The sequence below is a fragment of the Lontra canadensis genome, unplaced genomic scaffold, assembly GCF_010015895.1.
Source record: "Lontra canadensis isolate GAN:19392208 unplaced genomic scaffold, GSC_riverotter_1.0 scaffold1, whole genome shotgun sequence".
NCBI classification, from domain to species: Eukaryota; Metazoa; Chordata; class Mammalia; order Carnivora; family Mustelidae; genus Lontra; species Lontra canadensis.
Genome location: NW_022630995.1, coordinates 103,101,463 through 103,119,329, shown reverse-complemented (window position 1 = coordinate 103,119,329; position 17,867 = coordinate 103,101,463). Strand labels below are relative to the sequence as shown.

The 17,867-nt window shown below is 36.2% G+C and overlaps 1 protein-coding gene across 2 annotated transcripts in view; it reads right to left on the bottom strand.

Annotated features, from left to right (window-relative positions):
* The window catches only part of CENPE (centromere protein E), a 76,973-nt gene that overhangs the window by 19,379 nt on the left and 39,727 nt on the right, over positions 1 to 17,867 (bottom strand). The window contains exons 28-44 of one of the 2 annotated variants that reach the window (XM_032860620.1): positions 17,651 to 17,809; positions 16,348 to 16,638; positions 14,667 to 14,909; positions 14,358 to 14,516; positions 13,657 to 13,944; positions 13,407 to 13,511; positions 12,940 to 13,227; positions 12,203 to 12,361; positions 11,754 to 12,035; positions 10,907 to 11,065; positions 9,787 to 10,056; positions 8,916 to 9,074; positions 8,447 to 8,737; positions 6,697 to 6,801; positions 4,142 to 4,360; positions 1,793 to 1,990; positions 930 to 1,133 (exon numbers count right to left, since the gene is read on the bottom strand). In XM_032860620.1, the coding sequence (XP_032716511.1) occupies positions 930 to 1,133; positions 1,793 to 1,990; positions 4,142 to 4,360; positions 6,697 to 6,801; positions 8,447 to 8,737; positions 8,916 to 9,074; positions 9,787 to 10,056; positions 10,907 to 11,065; positions 11,754 to 12,035; positions 12,203 to 12,361; positions 12,940 to 13,227; positions 13,407 to 13,511; positions 13,657 to 13,944; positions 14,358 to 14,516; positions 14,667 to 14,909; positions 16,348 to 16,638; positions 17,651 to 17,809 (3,579 nt within the window). The remainder of the gene's footprint in view (positions 1 to 929; positions 1,134 to 1,792; positions 1,991 to 4,141; positions 4,361 to 6,696; positions 6,802 to 8,446; positions 8,738 to 8,915; positions 9,075 to 9,786; positions 10,057 to 10,906; positions 11,066 to 11,753; positions 12,036 to 12,202; positions 12,362 to 12,939; positions 13,228 to 13,406; positions 13,512 to 13,656; positions 13,945 to 14,357; positions 14,517 to 14,666; positions 14,910 to 16,347; positions 16,639 to 17,650; positions 17,810 to 17,867) is intronic. The other variant, XM_032860628.1, reaches the window with a different exon arrangement.

Here is a 17,867-nt window from a genome sequence, read left to right as displayed (position 1 = left end):
TTATTTTTAATAAACATATATTTTTATCCCCAGGGGTACAGGTCTGTGAATCGCCAGGTTTACACACTTCACAGGAAAGCATATTTTAAAAACATTATCTATATTTCAGTGTGATTTAAGTATAGTTTTCAGATGAAATTAAAGTGTCAAACAAGATCTACCCAACATATGAAATGTAAAACCAATTTCAGAGGTTTTAATATTAATCTAGCTCCCTTTGCTCCAGCCACATATACAACAAGTAACTTTCTGACTATTGCATATTTTACCAGGTGTACGAGATAGAGATTACTTGAGAGCAGAATGAATATTCTGATTGGTGGAAGGTAACACAAATTAACAAGCTGGTCTTAAGCCATATTGGTTCTTGTGAATCTGTACACTAGAGCCAGTCGCTTTGGGAACAGAGATATACACCACATCTCTGAACCTCAGAGCTGAAGGATCAGGGCATAAGGCAGTGATACCACCAAAATGAAAAGCACATCTCCATGACGTCGCTGCACAGACTTGTCTCTGGCGCGGCCACAGCTGCTGCCCGTAGCTCTGAAAGAGGCTCAAGTCTTACTCTGTCTGAGAATACTTGGGGGAAAGCTCAATTCCTCCAGAGGCAGTGAGAAGTGAGAAAAGGAAGAGCATTCAAGATTCCCTAAGTGGAAATTGATTATTACACCCCAAAATTTTATCTTCTTTACAAGTGTAAGTGGTTATTTTTAATTATCTTAATAAGGAAGCATATATAACATGTTAGAGGAAGAACATGTTTACCCATTTTTTTTCAAACAAAAAATAAAGTATATACAAATAAATTAAAGAAGTATACCTAAGATTAAGTTGCTCTTCTAAGTCTTTTTTAAGAAAAAGGTAGACAAATTAGAGCGAACAATAAAAAGAATGAGGTAGCCACACAAACAAAAATCACTACTTACAATTATTTTATTATTATAGAAGTTATTCACTTGACAAATCTTATCATTTTCTTTCTGGATGCCATTTTTAAGCTTTTCTATATCAAAATGAGTATTCAACCATTCTTCCAAAAACTGGGTCATTTCTTTCCTATTACTCAGCACTTGCTGAAATTCCGTCTTTATGCAGTGGAAGTCATTTTCTGAAAGATCTTTGAAAATTTCCTGTTTGAAAAATAAGTATTGAGTCATCTGTACATTAAGAGTTTTTATCTAAATATCATACAAATATCAGTAAAAGGGGAAAATACCTTACTGAACTCTCATCTTAATATTTTGAGTATATTGAAATAAAACATAATTCTAATTTAAACCTTTGTTCTAGTTATTTGAATAATAAAAATCTGGCAGTATAAGCTATGTAAGGAATGTCTACAAATTCTTTCTGCTGGAATTAAAAACCACCAAAACTATCTGTGACTACTACTCATACATATGCAGGGCTTCTGCATGTAGCTTTTCTGTGCACCAGGCCTTCCACGCATGTTGGAACTGGATGCCAGCCTCACACTGCTGGGGGAGAGAAAGGATACTCCATGACAAGTTGTAATAACATTGTTCCTGACTCCCAGCCACGGATCTAGGACATTTTAGAAAGCATTTGGAAACTCATTATGGGGTTCTATGAATTCCCCCTTGTTGGGACTAAATCCATTTTTCTGTGTCTGTGGAGTCCTCGTACTCTTTACATCTGGCCAGTAGTCACTCTGCAACATATTTTTAATTTCCGAAAAATGAAAATGGTTCTAAGCGCATGCAAAGTTACCTTCTCTATATGATAAAAAGGGTTAAAAACTAATGAAACCATTTAAAACAAATAATACCTCAATATGTAGATCCACATTCTGGCTCAACTTGAGGTCTGTTAATTCTCTGGATGGTACATCATAATCTTGTTGAAGCTGCTGTATTTTAATTAGCAATTCATTTTGCTTTTCCATTTCATCAATAAAAATCACTTCAAAATTATTGATGGATTCATGTTGTTCTTCCTTTATCTTTGTAACATGGCTTAACACATACTTGTGAAAAACAAATTGGGAAATGAACCTTTTATCACATTTAGAGGAAAGTTTAAACCCTCAAGACAAAGAGGGATGGCATCTCTTGTTTATCTATATCCTCTGGTAAGTGAGGAAGAGGAAAAAGCCTCTCTCTAGCCCCAGTTTTCTTTTCCCAGTATCTTGCGAGAATAACTTCTAGACTTCATGTTCCTTATTTCGGATTCCCTACTGGCTACATCTCATGGATGTCCTACAATTACCTCAGATTCACTGTTAAAATGTAACATAATCTCTTTCCCTATAAACTCACCTTTCCCTTCTGCTAACTTTTTGGTTAATTTTATCACCAATCACGTAGGTATCCCAGCTAGATACCTGGGATTCATTTTCAACATCCTCTCCTGCCTACCTTGGTTGGGTAACCAAAGTGGGTATACCAGCCTCAAGATGTACTTCTCACATGTAGTGAGATGTTTGGCCTCAAGGTGACAATAATTTGAATGGCATATGTTCCATGGACCTCCTGGATAAATTCTGGATATCTGATTGCCAGTTATTTGTGGAAGAATACCAGGGCCTGAGAGGCAATCTACCTGGAAAAGACAGACAGGAACTCCCTACCTCCTCAATTTCCACCACTCCTTAACCTCTTAGAATCTGGCTCTTCCCTAACCACTCAATTAAAAGTGTTCTGACAAAGGTCAACAATAAGCTCTATTATCAACAAATGGAGGGCATGGTTCCAATTCATATGCTGGCTGTTTGAAATATGTCACTCTTTTTTTTTTTTTTTTTAAGATTTATTTATTTACTTAGATAGAAAATGAGCACAAGTAGGCAGAGTGGCAAGCAGAGGGAGAGGGAGAAGCAGTTTCTCCGCCGAGTGGGGAGCCCGATGTGGGGCTCAATCTCAGGATCCCGGGATCATGACCTGAGCCAAAGGCAGTTGCTTAATTGACTGAGCCATCCAGGTGCCCCAGTATCTGCCACTCTTGAGCACTTCATCTGTGATATGCTGTCCTCCACTGACTTGAGCAATACCACTTTTGCTTGATTTTCTCCTGTCTCTGCCATTTCCAACCTCAAATCCATTTGTTGCTCTCTTTTCTGCTACTGCCTCTTGAAAATTTATCTTTTCCAGAGTTCTCATCTTATCCCAAGGCTCTTATTTTTCTACTACACTTTCTGGGTGACCTTACTCATATGTGTATTATCTAGCATCTATATGCTGATGAATTCCAAACCTTTATCTCTAGTCCTGACTTGTCTTCTGACAAACCTCAGACTCACAACTAAGTGCCTACTTGTTTCTCTTCTTGAATGCTCCATCATGGCTATTTCTACTTCAAAACATCTCAAACTAAACACCTGATTGTTTTTCCTGCCTTGCCTGCCTTGCTCCTTTTTCTTTTCTCTTTGTCAGTTAATGGTAACCACTCTCCACAAACCTGGCCATGCTCAAATCCCGGCACTCAATCTAAGCATCTCCCGCCTTACCTCCACTCTCCATCACATGAACCTACTATTTTAAGCTGCTGAGTATTTAATTTCTTTTATCCTTCCTGTGCCCATGAATCCTTTCCTAGTAATATGGTCACCTAAAATATCTCATCTGGACCACTATCACTGCCTCTTGTCTCTTCTCTCTGCCACAAATTCATTGCTTTTGTACGGTGCAGTAGCTAAAATGGTAATCTGGTCATGCTACTGCTACCACTTAAAAATATCTGCCCAGTGGCTCCCATCATCTGCAAAAAGAACTCTAAGCATTACTACGGACTCCAGCTTCTCCTGCAATTTCCTTTTCTGTAACTCTTTATCTGATATGTCACACAACCTGCATGTGGTTCTATCACATTTACTGGCTCCTTATATGTTTGCCTTGTGTGCTAGAGCAGGATATACCTGAGATGTTATTCCTATCTGTATCTGGAGCACCATGATGGTTTCTAGGCTCACAGGTAGAGCTCAAGTTTTGTTGAATGAACAGGTCCTAGAGGCACAGTGGGTCTTACATATACTATTCTGAGATGCACATTAATTAAGCAGTAAATATACTAAATAGCAAATATGCCAACTCCCAAAGTAGGACATAGGACTTAAATACACTGATGTTAAAACTAAAATTTATAGCAATATTTACAAAGATATTACTAAAAAAGATGGTACCTGAAGTTTCTTCATGACTCTGTGGAATTCCATTGAACATCTTTGGTTTGCGGTGAGAAGTTTTTGAATTTGTTTGATTTGTGGATATGGAAGTGAGAGGTTTGCTTTTACTCTAGCTGAAAGCTCTTTTTGGGTTTCAACTTCTTTCTCCAAGTCAAGGGATAGTCTATTTAAGCACTCATAATGATTATACATCTCTGAGTATCTCTTCAGAAGCTCCTAAGGAAAATTAGAAATCGTTCAGTTTAACAATTCATCCTAACTTAACAACAAATAGTCCTTGCCCTAGAATTGTTTTTCTTTTTCATTTTTAAATTAATTTCTTTAATGTAAATTCAGTTAGTTAACATATAACGTATTATTTGGTTCAGGGGTACAGGTCTGTGATTCATCTGTCTTATATAATACCCTGTGCTCATGATAACACGTATCTTCCCCAATGTCCATCACCCAATTACCCCATCCACCCAGCCATCTCCCCTCCAGCAACCATCAGTTTGTTTCTTAAGATTAAATCTCTTATGATTTGTCTCCCTCTCTGGTTTCATCTTGTTTCTTTTTTCCCCTCTCTTTCCCTATGATCCTTGCCCTAGAATTGTAACAAAACTTATGCTTTAACATTTTCTGCTTAGTACAGAAATAAATTAAGACCTTTGGGTTAAAAAAAAAAGAAGTCTTATTGTTGATTTTGAATTATAGAAATAATATTTAATTACTGTGAAATTAAAAAAATTTAAAAACAAAGAAAACCAGAAACAACCACTGTTATCATTTTGATACATTTTCTTAAGTTTTTTGAGTACTCGTGATTCAAATGACCATCTACAAAGAGTGAAGATAAATTTGAGTGAATTCAATCTAGTATGTATTATAGTTCAAGACTGAAGGCTGGCTCACAAAGACTCACACTAGCTATTTGCCAGCTTGGTGTAATCTCTTTACACATTTCTATTTATCTGCCTAGAATCTGAGTTTTCTAACTTTTTATCAGAGTTAGAGTTCAGGTTCTATCTCTGCTACTTCCTGACTAGGGAAATCATTGAGCCAGTTTCCCAGCTACAAAATGAAGATTATGGTAATTGTCACAAAGTTTTCTGGGGGAAAGTAAATGTTATAGGATATCTGTGTCTATTTGTAATCTATAAATTATATACAGACATTATGACTTAAAGGAAATTAAATTTTATTTGTAAAAATGTTTCCATATTTAAGTTTTAAACTTATACCTGATTTCAAATCCTGATTTCAAAGATGACCTTTCGAAGGTCGGCCATGTGAACTTAGGCAACTACTAAACTTCCTCTCAAAGCTTCAGTTTATTTGTAAATGGAGCAATAAAGATCATCTCATGAGGTAAAAGCACCTGGTATTAGTGCATATGGTAGACACTCAAAAGGTCTGGCCTCTGAGCTCAAATGACTAGAGGCCACACAGAGGACACACCAGTCAAAGTATAAGTGGAGGAACACAGTAGTTCAAATTGTTAGTCATATAATAAATAAATAACACATTTAATTCAGGGTGCTAAATATGGAATAAGGGGCTGTTGACAATAATGACCTTCCTGTTCAATAACTTAAGGAAAAGCTAGGTGTTCATTTATCTGGGATGTTGGAAAGGGGATTCCTGCCTTTGGTCTTAGTATGAATCACATTATGCTAAGGAACAGCACTGTGTAGTCCTTGATTTGTACTTTTAATACATGTTACTTTTTTACTTTCTAATACATATTTTTTAATACTTTTTTAAAGTACATATTACTTTTTATTACTTCATTTGTACTTTTAATACATATTCTGATAGGAATGTGCTAAGTGACATAAACACACACAAAAATTCTTTAGGAATCTTGCATTCAGAGAGGAGTGACAGTCGTGATGGCCTTTTCCCTCAGCATATATTCAGAATCCAAGTACTTCCCACTGCTTCCACTGATACCTCTTTAGGCTGAGCCACCATCATCTTGGTCTGGATTATTGAATTTAGTCTCTCAAATATTCCTCCTGCTTCCACTTTGTCCATTTTCAACACAACAATCAGAGTCATCCCTTTAAAATGTAAGTCAGATCACGTCTCTCTCATGGTCAAAACCCTCCAAAAGGTCTCCATCTTACTCAGAGTAAAACCCAAAGATCTTTCAAGGCCCCACAGCTTGCATCTTCCCCATGAGCTCTCTGACCTCATTTGTTATCAGCTTTCCCCCTTCTTAATGCTCTGTGAACTCATCAGGCAGGCTTCTGCCTCAAGAGCTTTGTACGCCCTATTTTTTCTTCTCATCCTATTCTTCCCCCAGGCAGCTTTAAGTCTTAATCCTTTACCTCTTTTAGATATTTGCTCAAATACCACCTTTCCAGTAGGGCCTTAAAATCATAACCTGCCACTGTTTTGTGTGTTTATGTATGCACATATGCACGCACATGCACACCTACACTAGATCATAAAGTTTAAAAAAACACTGAGCACTTTCTATTCATTCCATAGATGTTCCTTGGATTTCATTTAGGCCTTTAGAAGAATACCAATGTTCATTTGTAATTTTAACATAAGGCACTTACTTTTATCCTAGAGCACTTTTCTCTCAGGCTTTCTGTGAGGTAGTGTTTTTCATTACATTGTAACTGTTTTTCATATTTTACTACCTCTTTATGGTTCTGTTGGTCCTGTATTGGTACAAAGAAATAAACAAGCTTCAACTATAACTACATCCACATATAATGTTTGTATGTTTTTCTAATTACATTTTTCCCCATCATTTCAATAATGGAATTATAAACTTATAACTCAAAAACAAAGTTAAAAATGTCTAGAAAATGAATAACACTACTACTAAATATTGTAGTGAGTGGCCTCAACTCATTGAGAAAAAATGTGGAAGAACCACATATTTTTTGAGGTGGGATTTTTTTTTTTTTTTTAAAGATTTTATTTATTTATTTGACAGAGAGAGATCACGAGTAGGCAGAGAGGGAGAGGACAAAGCAGGCTCCCTGCCAAGCAGAGACCCCCCGATGCGGGGCTCGATCCCAGGACCCTGAGATCATGACCTGAGCCGAAGGCAGAGGCTTAACCCACTGAGCCACCCAGGTGCCCCTTGAGGTGGGATTTATTCCTGTAACCATCAGAGTTGAAAACTAAATATTAGATTTATACCTGATTCTTACAATTCCAAGTCTCTGAATTAGAATTATTCTCTAGAATTGCTGCCAAATAATACATTAGCAAAACCACCTGAAATATCTCTATTCATACTCCTCCCAGTACCCTGGAACACAAAATGCATATCCTGTTACATTTTGTACTTCCGATTAGAAGTATAAAATAAAACCTTTTCTCCCATTTATTCACTACACTACTTAGAAGAATGACTGTTTATATAAATATTTGTTGAATTTTTTTTTATTCTTTACAAATTTAGTTAGGGTCCTCATAAGGATGGTTCCCAAGTGTCCATGTTTCTATTGATAATACTGCCAATGACACAGTCTTCTATTCCTGCTGAATTATGAGAATAAAAAAAGAGTTTTATACAATTTCTTTTTTATCTGAAATTTATGTTATTTTCTAGAGGGTTCAGCTGAGTTTTTTAAGATGTGATTGTAAATACGTTAAGACAGTCACACTGGCTCAACTTCCTTCCTCTGTGTGTCTGGCCACCTCCCTCCAACTTTACTGAGAAGGCCGCATGCCTAAAATTCTGTCCTGTGGAGGCAGAGAAATGGGCACTTATTGTTTTACAAATCTAGTCCTTCATATCTTTTTCTATTGAGGATAATGCCATTTCCTGGTTTAAAAAACCCTTTTAAAAATTACATTAAAGAAAATAGTCTGCATTATGTAACAAATCTTTTCTTTTCTTTTTTTTTAAAGATTTTTATTTATTTATTTGACAGACAGAGATCAAAGTAGGCAGAGAGAGAGAGAGAGGAGGAAGCAGGCTCCCCGCCGAGCAGAGAGCCCTGGGATCATGACCTGAGCCTAAGGCAGAGGCTTTAACCCACTGAGCCACCCAGGTGCCCCAACAAATCTTTTCTTAAAAGTAAATAATTAAAATGATATTTCCTGAAAAATATTTTGGCTTCTTTTAAAACAGTATAATCTTCTATTTGTGTGAAAAATTATAGTTTCCCCATTATTCTTTATTGTTAGTAGAAATTTCCAAAAAGAAAAAAGAAAAAAAACCCCACAAGTCCCCCCAAAACAAAACAAATCCCAAAACCCCACAACAATAAAACCAAATTATTCCCCTTTCCAAAAAAGCTTGATTCTTATAAACAGTGACTAAATTAGGGAAGATTCTGAACTCACTCTAGCTATCATTTCTCTTAAGATTTCTCTGAATTGGTCTCTTTCCATTTTGAGAGACTCTTTTATCTTCCTTAGCTCATCTCTTTCCTTAGCTAAAATTCTTATTTCTTCAAGGCTTTTATGAAGTTTCTTAGTCAAGTATAAGTTATCCATTTCCACACTTTGCATAGATAAATTTTGGGCCTCAAATTGCTGCTTCAAATGTTCCAGTTTGTTTATAATTTTATGAGTTTTATTGACATCTTCTTTCATTTTAAGAAGTTGAAGCTCTTTTTTCTGAAGTTCTTGTATCTTGAGATAATTATAAAACAAGTTAGAATGCAAATAGAATTCCTTCAAGGAAGGAAAATAGTGTTTACTGGTTATACATGTACATCTATGTCTCTATCTATATATCTGTATCTATATCTTATCTCATTCCACAAATGGTTTTAGACAGTTATACCCCAAAGAACAAAACAACACATACCTTTTTCTGTAACTCATCTTTAGATTTATTTAAATCCTTTTGAATATTTGAAATCTGAGTTGTCTTTTCTGAAACACTCTGTCTGAATTTATCAATAGTTTCTTGGTGTTCTTTCAAATGCATATGAGCAATTTTTAGTTTTTGTTGTGTCTCCAAATCCTTTATTAGAAGAAATTGAGAAATATTATTATATCAAGGCACATTACCTTTCCTTAGTGATGAACTAGTTAAACAAAATCTTAAAAAGTGCATGCTCATAATTAAAAACAATCAGCACACCACCCCCAGATTAGAATTGTATCCTTCTGGATACAATTTGTATCCAGAAGGATACAGAATTATATCCAAAGGATACAGAATTGTATCCAGAAGGATACAAACTAAAACACCTTTCCCTAGCCTCCTCCATCCTGGTTGGGCAGCCTGGTGCATTCTGCCACTGCTTTTTTCTCTCCCATACCACTAGGACATCATTCTAAATCACTAACACATAAAAAGGGCCCATTCTCATGCTTAGTAACCCATTATACAAATGGACCTCACTTAGCCAGTGCCTTATTAGTGGATACTTCTAGATTTCTGTCAGCACTCATAATGTTGCAATAAATGTTGTATTTTTGCCCAAATGTGTGAATATGTTGGTAGGATAAATTACTACAGATAGAATCACTGTAGCAGATATATATGCTGACAAATCTTTAATAAGGCAGTGTCAAAATGTCTCCCTAAAAGATTATAACATTTAAATTTTCACCAACAGTATTATAAGAAGGAAGCTTCTGGCATTAAAACCACATATACTGAAAAAACAAAAACAAAAACAAAAAACCACATATACTGGATAGATATATAAAGAGCACACACAACTCACTCTACTTATCGTTTCCTGTAGGTTTGCCTGGAGCTGGTCTCTCTCCAATTTCAGATTATCTCTTTCTTTTATTACAGATTTCATTTCTTCAAGGTTTTCGTGAAGCTTCTGAGCCAAATTTAAGTTCTCCATTTCTATTTTATCCAGAGTTAAACTTTGGGTCTTAAATTGTTTCTTCAATCGCTCCATTTCAGACATTTTTTTCTGTGATTCACTGACATCTTCTTTTAACTTAAAAAGTTGATGTTCATTTGCCTTAAGTTGTTGAATCTTAAGATAATCATAAAATAATGTGTTAGGATACAGATAGTTTTTAAGGAAAGAATAAAGAATAGTTTTTAAATTGATTAAGACAATATCTTCCTATGTTGCTCATTAATATTCTGCATAATTTTACACAAAATTTATTTTCCTTCGAGGTATAAATTTTTTTAAAAGACTTTCATTTATTTATTTATTTGAGAGAGAGGAGAGAATACAAGCAGGATGAGGGGCAGAGGGAGAAGTAGACTCCCTGCTGAGCAGGGAGCCCAATGTGGGACTCAGCCCTGGGACCCAGGGATCATGACCTGAGACAAAGGTAGACATTTAACTGACTGAGCCACCCAGGCACTCTTGAGGTATAATATATATAAGCACATTAATCTTAAGTGTAAAGTTTAATTATTCTTGACGTATGGTATACATCTATATAATTATAACCCAGACTAAAATTTAAAAACTGTCTAGCACTCCACAAAGTTCCTGTGTGCACCCCCTCCTAGAGCTCACCACTATTCTGAAATTTTTGCATCCTAGATGAGTCTTGCCTGCTTTGGAACTTAAAATCACAATGTACTCATCCATTCTCCTATTGACAGACATTTCACTTGTCTTCCATTTTTTTGCCATTATGATTATAAAACTGTTATGAGCATTCTTGTACATAACTTTATGTGGAAGTATGCATTGTTTCCTCTTATGTACACTCAGGAACAGAAATGCTGAGCCACAGGGAGGTATATGTTCAGCGCTAGTAAAAACTCCCAAGATGTTTTCCAACGTGGCTAAACAGTTTTATATCCCCAAAGGACTTTGGGCACAAATAAATCAAATATCCAAACAAGCACATTCTCCATACCTTTTCTTGTAATTTGGCATGTGAATTTTCTAAATCCAACTGCATATTTGATATTTCATCTGTCTTCTCAGAAACAAGGCCTCTGAGCTTATCAATAGTTTCCTGGTGCTGTTTCAGATGCATGTAAGCGATTCTTAGTTCCTCTTGTTTTTCCAGGTCCTGTATCATTAGAGAAATTTTAAGAATGGTGACACAGCTTAATATTAACTAGCATTTTTTTTTTCTGAAAGTGATATATTTCCTTAGTATAAATAATAAAACTATTACTTTTTAGTCTACATCTTTGTTGTAGAATAAGTTAAGGATAAGGATAAGTTAAGAATAAGTTTAGGAAGTTTTAAGATTTTCCTATCTCTCTTTCCCAATCCTCACCTCCCCACAACCTACTTCTACTTTTGAGAGGCAAACACGTGATCTATATACTATTCAAAATTTGCTTTTCCCTCTGAGTGATTTGGGCTTCCAAATCAGGACATTCAAATTTCTTTCTTTCTTTCTTTCTTTTTTTTTTTTTTTTTAATGTGTTGCCTAGTATTCTGATATATCATATTTACAGTTTCCTTCTTATGGACATTTAGATTGTTTCCCACTTTTTATTACAAATTGCTACAATGAACAACCTGTGGTATATGTGTGTTTGTGTAGTATATAAATATACATGTAGGATGAAATCTACAAAAAAAAAAACTGTTTACAGAATTTGATATTTTTAGAACAATACCAAATTACCCGCCTGAAATTCTGTTATCAGTTCACTCACACCAACACTGTCACTTACGTCAAAGAAAGGCTTATTGCTGTCAGGAAAACATCACGTTTACTCACTAGTATAGGAAGAGTGACTTACTTTAGTTTCTTTTTCTCTGAGGCTTTCCCTGAGCTGGTCTCTCTCCATCCTAAGGGTTCCCTCCACACTTCTGAGGCCATCTCTTTCCTCAGTGACACATTTTATTTCTTCAAGGTTTTCGTGAAGTTTCAGACTTAACCTTAACTTCTCGGTTTCTACACTTTCCAGGGTTGAACTCTGGGTCTCTAACTGCTTCTTCAATTGCTCTGTTTGATCCATATTTTCTCTGAGATCATTTTTTACCTTCAGAAGTTGATGTTCCTTCTCCTGAAGCTCTTGGATCTTGAGATAATCATAAAATAAAGATATAGACAGATATTGAAAAAAATGCTAAATAACCCTTTTGAAATTAAGAAGGCCCATCTTTGCCTTTAATTTTAGGATAATTCATATCCTGTTTCATTACACAGAGGACCTAATTCAAACTCTCAAATTAAAAAATAAAATACCTGTGCTTTTAAGGCAGCATTTGAGTTTTCTAAATCCACTTGCATATTTGATATTTCACCTGTCTTCTCAGAAACAAGGCCCTTGAGTTTATCGATAGTTTCCTGGTGCTCTTTCACATGCATATAAGCAATTCTTAGTTCCTCTTGTTTTTCCAGCTCCTTTAACATTAGAAAGAGGAAAATGATATATTCAGAGTAACAAAATTTAAGCAGTGAGAAGATAAGAGGTAATTATGCCCCCCGCCTCCATTAGGACTCATCCTCTAAGTTCATCTTAAATGTCAATACATGCTAGATATATTACTCCACAATTTACCCTTTTCCTTAATAGGATATTTCCAAATCAGCACCATGGTACTACCTTTCTTTACTGATGGCCTAGTATTCTGTGGTCTGAATGTGTGGCACTTAATTAACCAGTCCCCTGCTAATGGACATTAAGCATTTTTCCTATTTTTTTGTTTGCTTTGTTTTATTATTACAATTTTTTGCAATGGATATCCTTCTACAGGTATCTTTGCACAATTTGTGTTAATGTGTACAAGATAAATAGCTATGACTGGACTTTTGGGGTCAATGAATAAACTTATCGAAATATTTGAAAGATAATACCAAATATCCCCCCTCCAACCTTCCCCAAGTTTGGGCAAGTTTTACATTCCCACCAACCCTATCACCCATGGTTCCTTTAGGACACAAAATCATATTTACGGGATGGGGGGAAGAGGGTAACTTACTCTAATTACAGTTTCTCTCAGGTTTTCCTCAAGCTGGTCTCTCTCTACTTTGAGAGTCTCCTCTATATTCCTAAGATCATCTCTCTCTTTGGTAACAGATCGCATTTCTTCAAGGTTTTCATGAAGTCTCTGAGTTAACCTTACATTCTCCATTTCTGTATTTTCCAGAATTGACTTTTGGGCCTCAAACTTGTTCTTGAAGTATTCCACGTCACATATTTTTTCCTGAGTCTCACTGACAGCTTTCATCATAAGAAGCTGATGTTCTTTTTCCTGAAGTTCTGGAATCTGAGAAAATAAAACAAGTTAGGACACAGGCAGAAATTTGTAGGAAAAAGAGGAATTATTTCTAAATTAAGTCAGTCATCTTTACATTTTATCTAATGTACATACTGTTTTCTTCCACAGGGAAATGAGCAACATAATAATCAGATGTCATTTTCCAACTTAACAAAATAAGACCTTACCTTTTCCTGTGATTCAGCATCTGAATTTTCTGCATCTCTCTCAATATTTGCTTTTTGGTCTGTCTTCTTTGAAATATTCCTCATACTAATGGTTTGTTGGTACTCCTTCAAAAGAACATAAGTAGTTTTTAGTTCCTTTTTGATTTTCAGTCCCTTTCTGATTGAATAAAAGTTAATAACACTGAATATCACTGTTAACTACCTTAGCATTATTTTTGTACCTAAAAAAAATTAGAAGAAGGACACTTACTTCAGCTACACCTTCTTTAATGTTTTCTTTGAGTTGGTCTCTCTCCATCTGAAGAATCTCCTGCACCCTTTTCAGTTCATCTCTTTCCTTAATTATAATTTTTATTTTATCTTGACTTTCCTGAAGTTTCTCAGTCAACTTGAGCCTCTCACTTTCTACACTTTGTAATGATGAATCTTTGACTTTGAGTTGCTCCTTTAATTGCTCCAGTTCACTCATTTTTTCCTGCATCTCAGTGATTTCTTTGGTCCTAATAAATTGTTCCTTTTTCTCATGAAGCTCTTGGATCTTAAAATAATAATAAATTAACAGCCAAAATATACATACATGTAAAATGTGTGTATTTATATATGTGTATGTGTGTGTATATATACAGATCTGTTTTCCTTTTTTTTTTTTTTAAGAGATTTTATTTATTTGACAGAGAGCAAGAGGATGGGGGGAAAGAGGTAGAGATAGAGGGAGAAGCAGGCTTCCTGTTGAGTGTGGGGCCTGATCCCAAGACCCCAAGATCATGATCTGAGCTGAAGGCAGATGCTTAACAGTCTGAGTCACCCAGGAGTCCCAGATCTGTTTTTGTTTCTAAAGGAAAAACACCCAGAATGTTATGCATAACAATCTAGCATGCAAAATTAGTTTCTGTAGTTCAGTTAACTAGTTCCCTCAGGTTTTTTCCTACATGCCCTTCATCCCCAATTTACCTTTTTCTGTAATTCATTATTAGTTGTTTCTAATTCCTTTCGAAGGCTGGAGAGTTCAGTTTCCCTCTCGGAAAGATTCATTCTCAGCTTATCAATAGTTTCCTCCTGTTCTTTCAGGTGACAACGAGCAACTTTCAGTTCCTCTTCGGTTTCTAGGTGCTTTATTATTAGAGGAAATTATTGAGAAATTTATAGAAACATTATAACCATCATACTCTAACTCCTTTTCCCAAAGGTTTAATTTTTACAAAAATACCTGCTTATAAAATAATTTAAAAAAAAGCACATGGGGGAAAGGATGAAACTTACCATAGCTGTCATTTCTCGCATGCTTTCTTTGAGTTGGTGAGTTTCAGACGGAAGAACTTCTCGCAGCCCCTCCGCTATCTCGAGCCTTTCCACGCCTGCTTGTGGCAGTGCCGCCTCTCCGGCTTCGAGCTGCTCTTGCGGTAGCTCCAGCTCACTCAGGATTTCTTCAGCCTCCTCGTCCTTTTCTTTCACATTGAAGGACTGATCTTGTTTGTCTTGAGGATCCTGGATCTTAAGCGAATCCTAAAAACAATAGTGTTGACAGCCAAAGATCTTTTAGTCTGGGGGAAAAGAAATCAGGACCTTTTCTAAAATGATTAAGTCAGGATTCAGTGGCTCATTACAGAGCATTCTTTTCACTCTCCCACTCGTCATTACTCAGGTATGAGCAGTTATTTCCTGAGGGCTCACTGTGTTGTTACTATCTTATTAGAGGCTGGAGATACAATGGTAAAAGAGACTTACATGATCTTCGCCTTTTTGAGACTTGCACTTCAGAGGGAAAGAGACATTATGCCAAATCTTACCAAAGGAGTTTCTGGGTTCCTGCAGGGTATGTGGTAAACCTAATTTACCCTGAGTGGTTAGGATGCCTTCCTGGGGGATGGAAATCTTCAGTTGAGAACTAAAGGGTGAGAGTATTAATTAGGTGTGGGCGGAGGGAAATGCTACAGGCGGTGAGACCAGAACATCTGGAAGCCACAAGATGAGGAAGCATAAGCTGGAGTATCATGAGTGGGGCTAAGAGTGAGCAGAAATAAGGCTGGAGACCAGCTAGGAATGGGACCCAGGGCCTCAGAGGCCATGTGAAGAATTCTAGTCTTTAGTTCAAGAGTAGTGATAGACTATTAAAGGGTTTTAAGAAGAAAACATTGCTTGGGTTCAGAATGGTGAATGAATTACAGAAGTACAGGAATGAACATGGGTAGACCAATAAGAAGGCTACCGCAGAAAGCCAGGGACAGAAATAATGATGGCTTGGATTAAGGTGTTGGCAATGTGGGGAGAAAAGGTGGAAGATTTCACACACACACATACACAAATGCACCCAGACACACATACACACCTTAAAATCAACAAGGTTTGGTGCCTGGATTATAGAATGAGTGGGAGGAAAGGATACTGGGAAAGAAGGGTGATTCTCAGATTGAGGAAGTGCCTTATGAGATGCTGTAGGAATAGATTTAAAGAAGGGAAAAACATGGTTTTTCTGGCTTTATCCTTTCCTGTAATTTGGCATTGGTTTTTCTAAATATTTTTAAATATTTAAGAAGACTGCTGTCGGGGCGCCTGGGTGCCTCAGTGGGTTAAAGCCTCTGCCTTCAGCTCAGGTCATGATCCCAGGGTCCTGGGATCGAGCCCCGCATTGGGCTCTCTGCACAGCAGGGAGCCTGCTACCCCCTCTCTCTCTCTGCCTGCCTGCCTACTTGTGATCTCTGTCAAATAAATAAATAAAATCTTAAAAGAAAAAGAAGACTGCTGTCTTTTCTGAAATGTTTTCTCTCAATTTCAGCAGTTTTTTAGTATTTATAATTTTAGTTCTGTTTCCAATCACTTCATAATCAAGAGACATTTAAAGAAAACATGATCATAACACTGTAACTATAACATAAGGGCTTCCTTTCCCCAAGATTGATTCTTATAAAACACTTATTAAATGGAAGGAAAGGATGAAACTTACTTTAGCCAACGTTTCTCTAATGTCTTCTTGCTGCTGATCTTGTCCAACCTGAACCGCTTCTTTTATCGTTTGAAGGTTGTCTCTTTCCTCAGTCAGAGATTTTGTTTCTTCATGACTTTCTGGAAGTTTTACAGTCAACTTGATCCTTTCTATTTCTGTGCATGCCGGTGTCACTGACTCCTTGGTTTTGGACTGCTTTTCCAACATCTCCACTTCATCCATTGTTCCCTGAGTATCACTGACTTCTTTCACATTACGCAGTAGCTCCTGTTCCCCAGGAAGCACTGGGATCTTGTGATATGCATAAAATACCAAGGTTACTATCTAGAGATTATTATCATAATTTTTTGTGTGTGTGCAAAAAGGTGATTTTATTAAAGGAGGGGGACAGGACCCATGGCCAGAAAGACTGCTGCCATATTATCATAATTTTTTAAAGGGAAAAGATGAGGATATTATCCACAGAAATAAAAGTGATCCTGAAACCATAGCCTACTGTGGATCATGAACTCCAACTTATTAATTTTCTCTTGATTCCTACCGAAGCTATTTATGACTTTTCTGCTGGTCATATTCTGCCATAATTTTCTTTTGCTCCAGCTTACATCCAAAGTGAATCAATTCTTATACTTGACTAACACACTGTTAATTCTGTCCGTTGCACACTTCTTCATTTCTATACTAGTTCCCAAATGCCACAGGAGAGAAATAATCACTGAGCAGATTATATCTCAATAAATAATGGTCCCTAATTCTCAGATGAGCTCCAATGCTATGTGCCAATTTTTTTGTTTACAGATTAATTCTTCTTTCCTATGGTCATTTGTGGTTCCATGTAAATTTGCATATCATATTTCTGCATTTGTCCTACTCAAATTGAGGGATTATTTTATATGCCCATACTGGGGTGTGTGTGTGTGTGTGTGTGGAGAGAACAATGTCTTATTCATATCCATAGTTTCAATGGCTGGCACACAGCAGCCTTTAAAATAAGTTAGTTCAGTTATCCCAATGTTTTATTTCCTCTACAGCACTTGCCATTATGTTAAATTATCTTATTCATTTGTTTGCTAATTTACTAGTTACCTCTTTCTACTAGAGTAAGTTCTATAATCATAGAAATTTTGTTCATCTTGTTCCCATTTTATTTCTATAACCCAGGACTCTGCCTGCCACATTATACACTCAACAAATAGTATCCAATAAATGAATATACTATTAACATAGTCACTACTTATTGCTCATCTTTCCTTCAAAGAAAAAAGGAAAGAAGAAGGGACAAATGAGAGAAGAAGAGACAAACCTTTTCTTGTAATTCAGTATTGGATTTTTCTAAACGCTTCTGAATATTTATTATTTGAGCTGCCTTCTCAGAAATATTTTTTCTTAGCTCGTCAATAGTTTCTTGTTGTTCTTTAAGATGCACGTGGGCAATTTTTAGTTCTTCTTTTGTTTCTAGACCCTTAGTAGGAAGAGATATCTAATGAATATTTCAACCACATCATCTTAACATTGCCTCC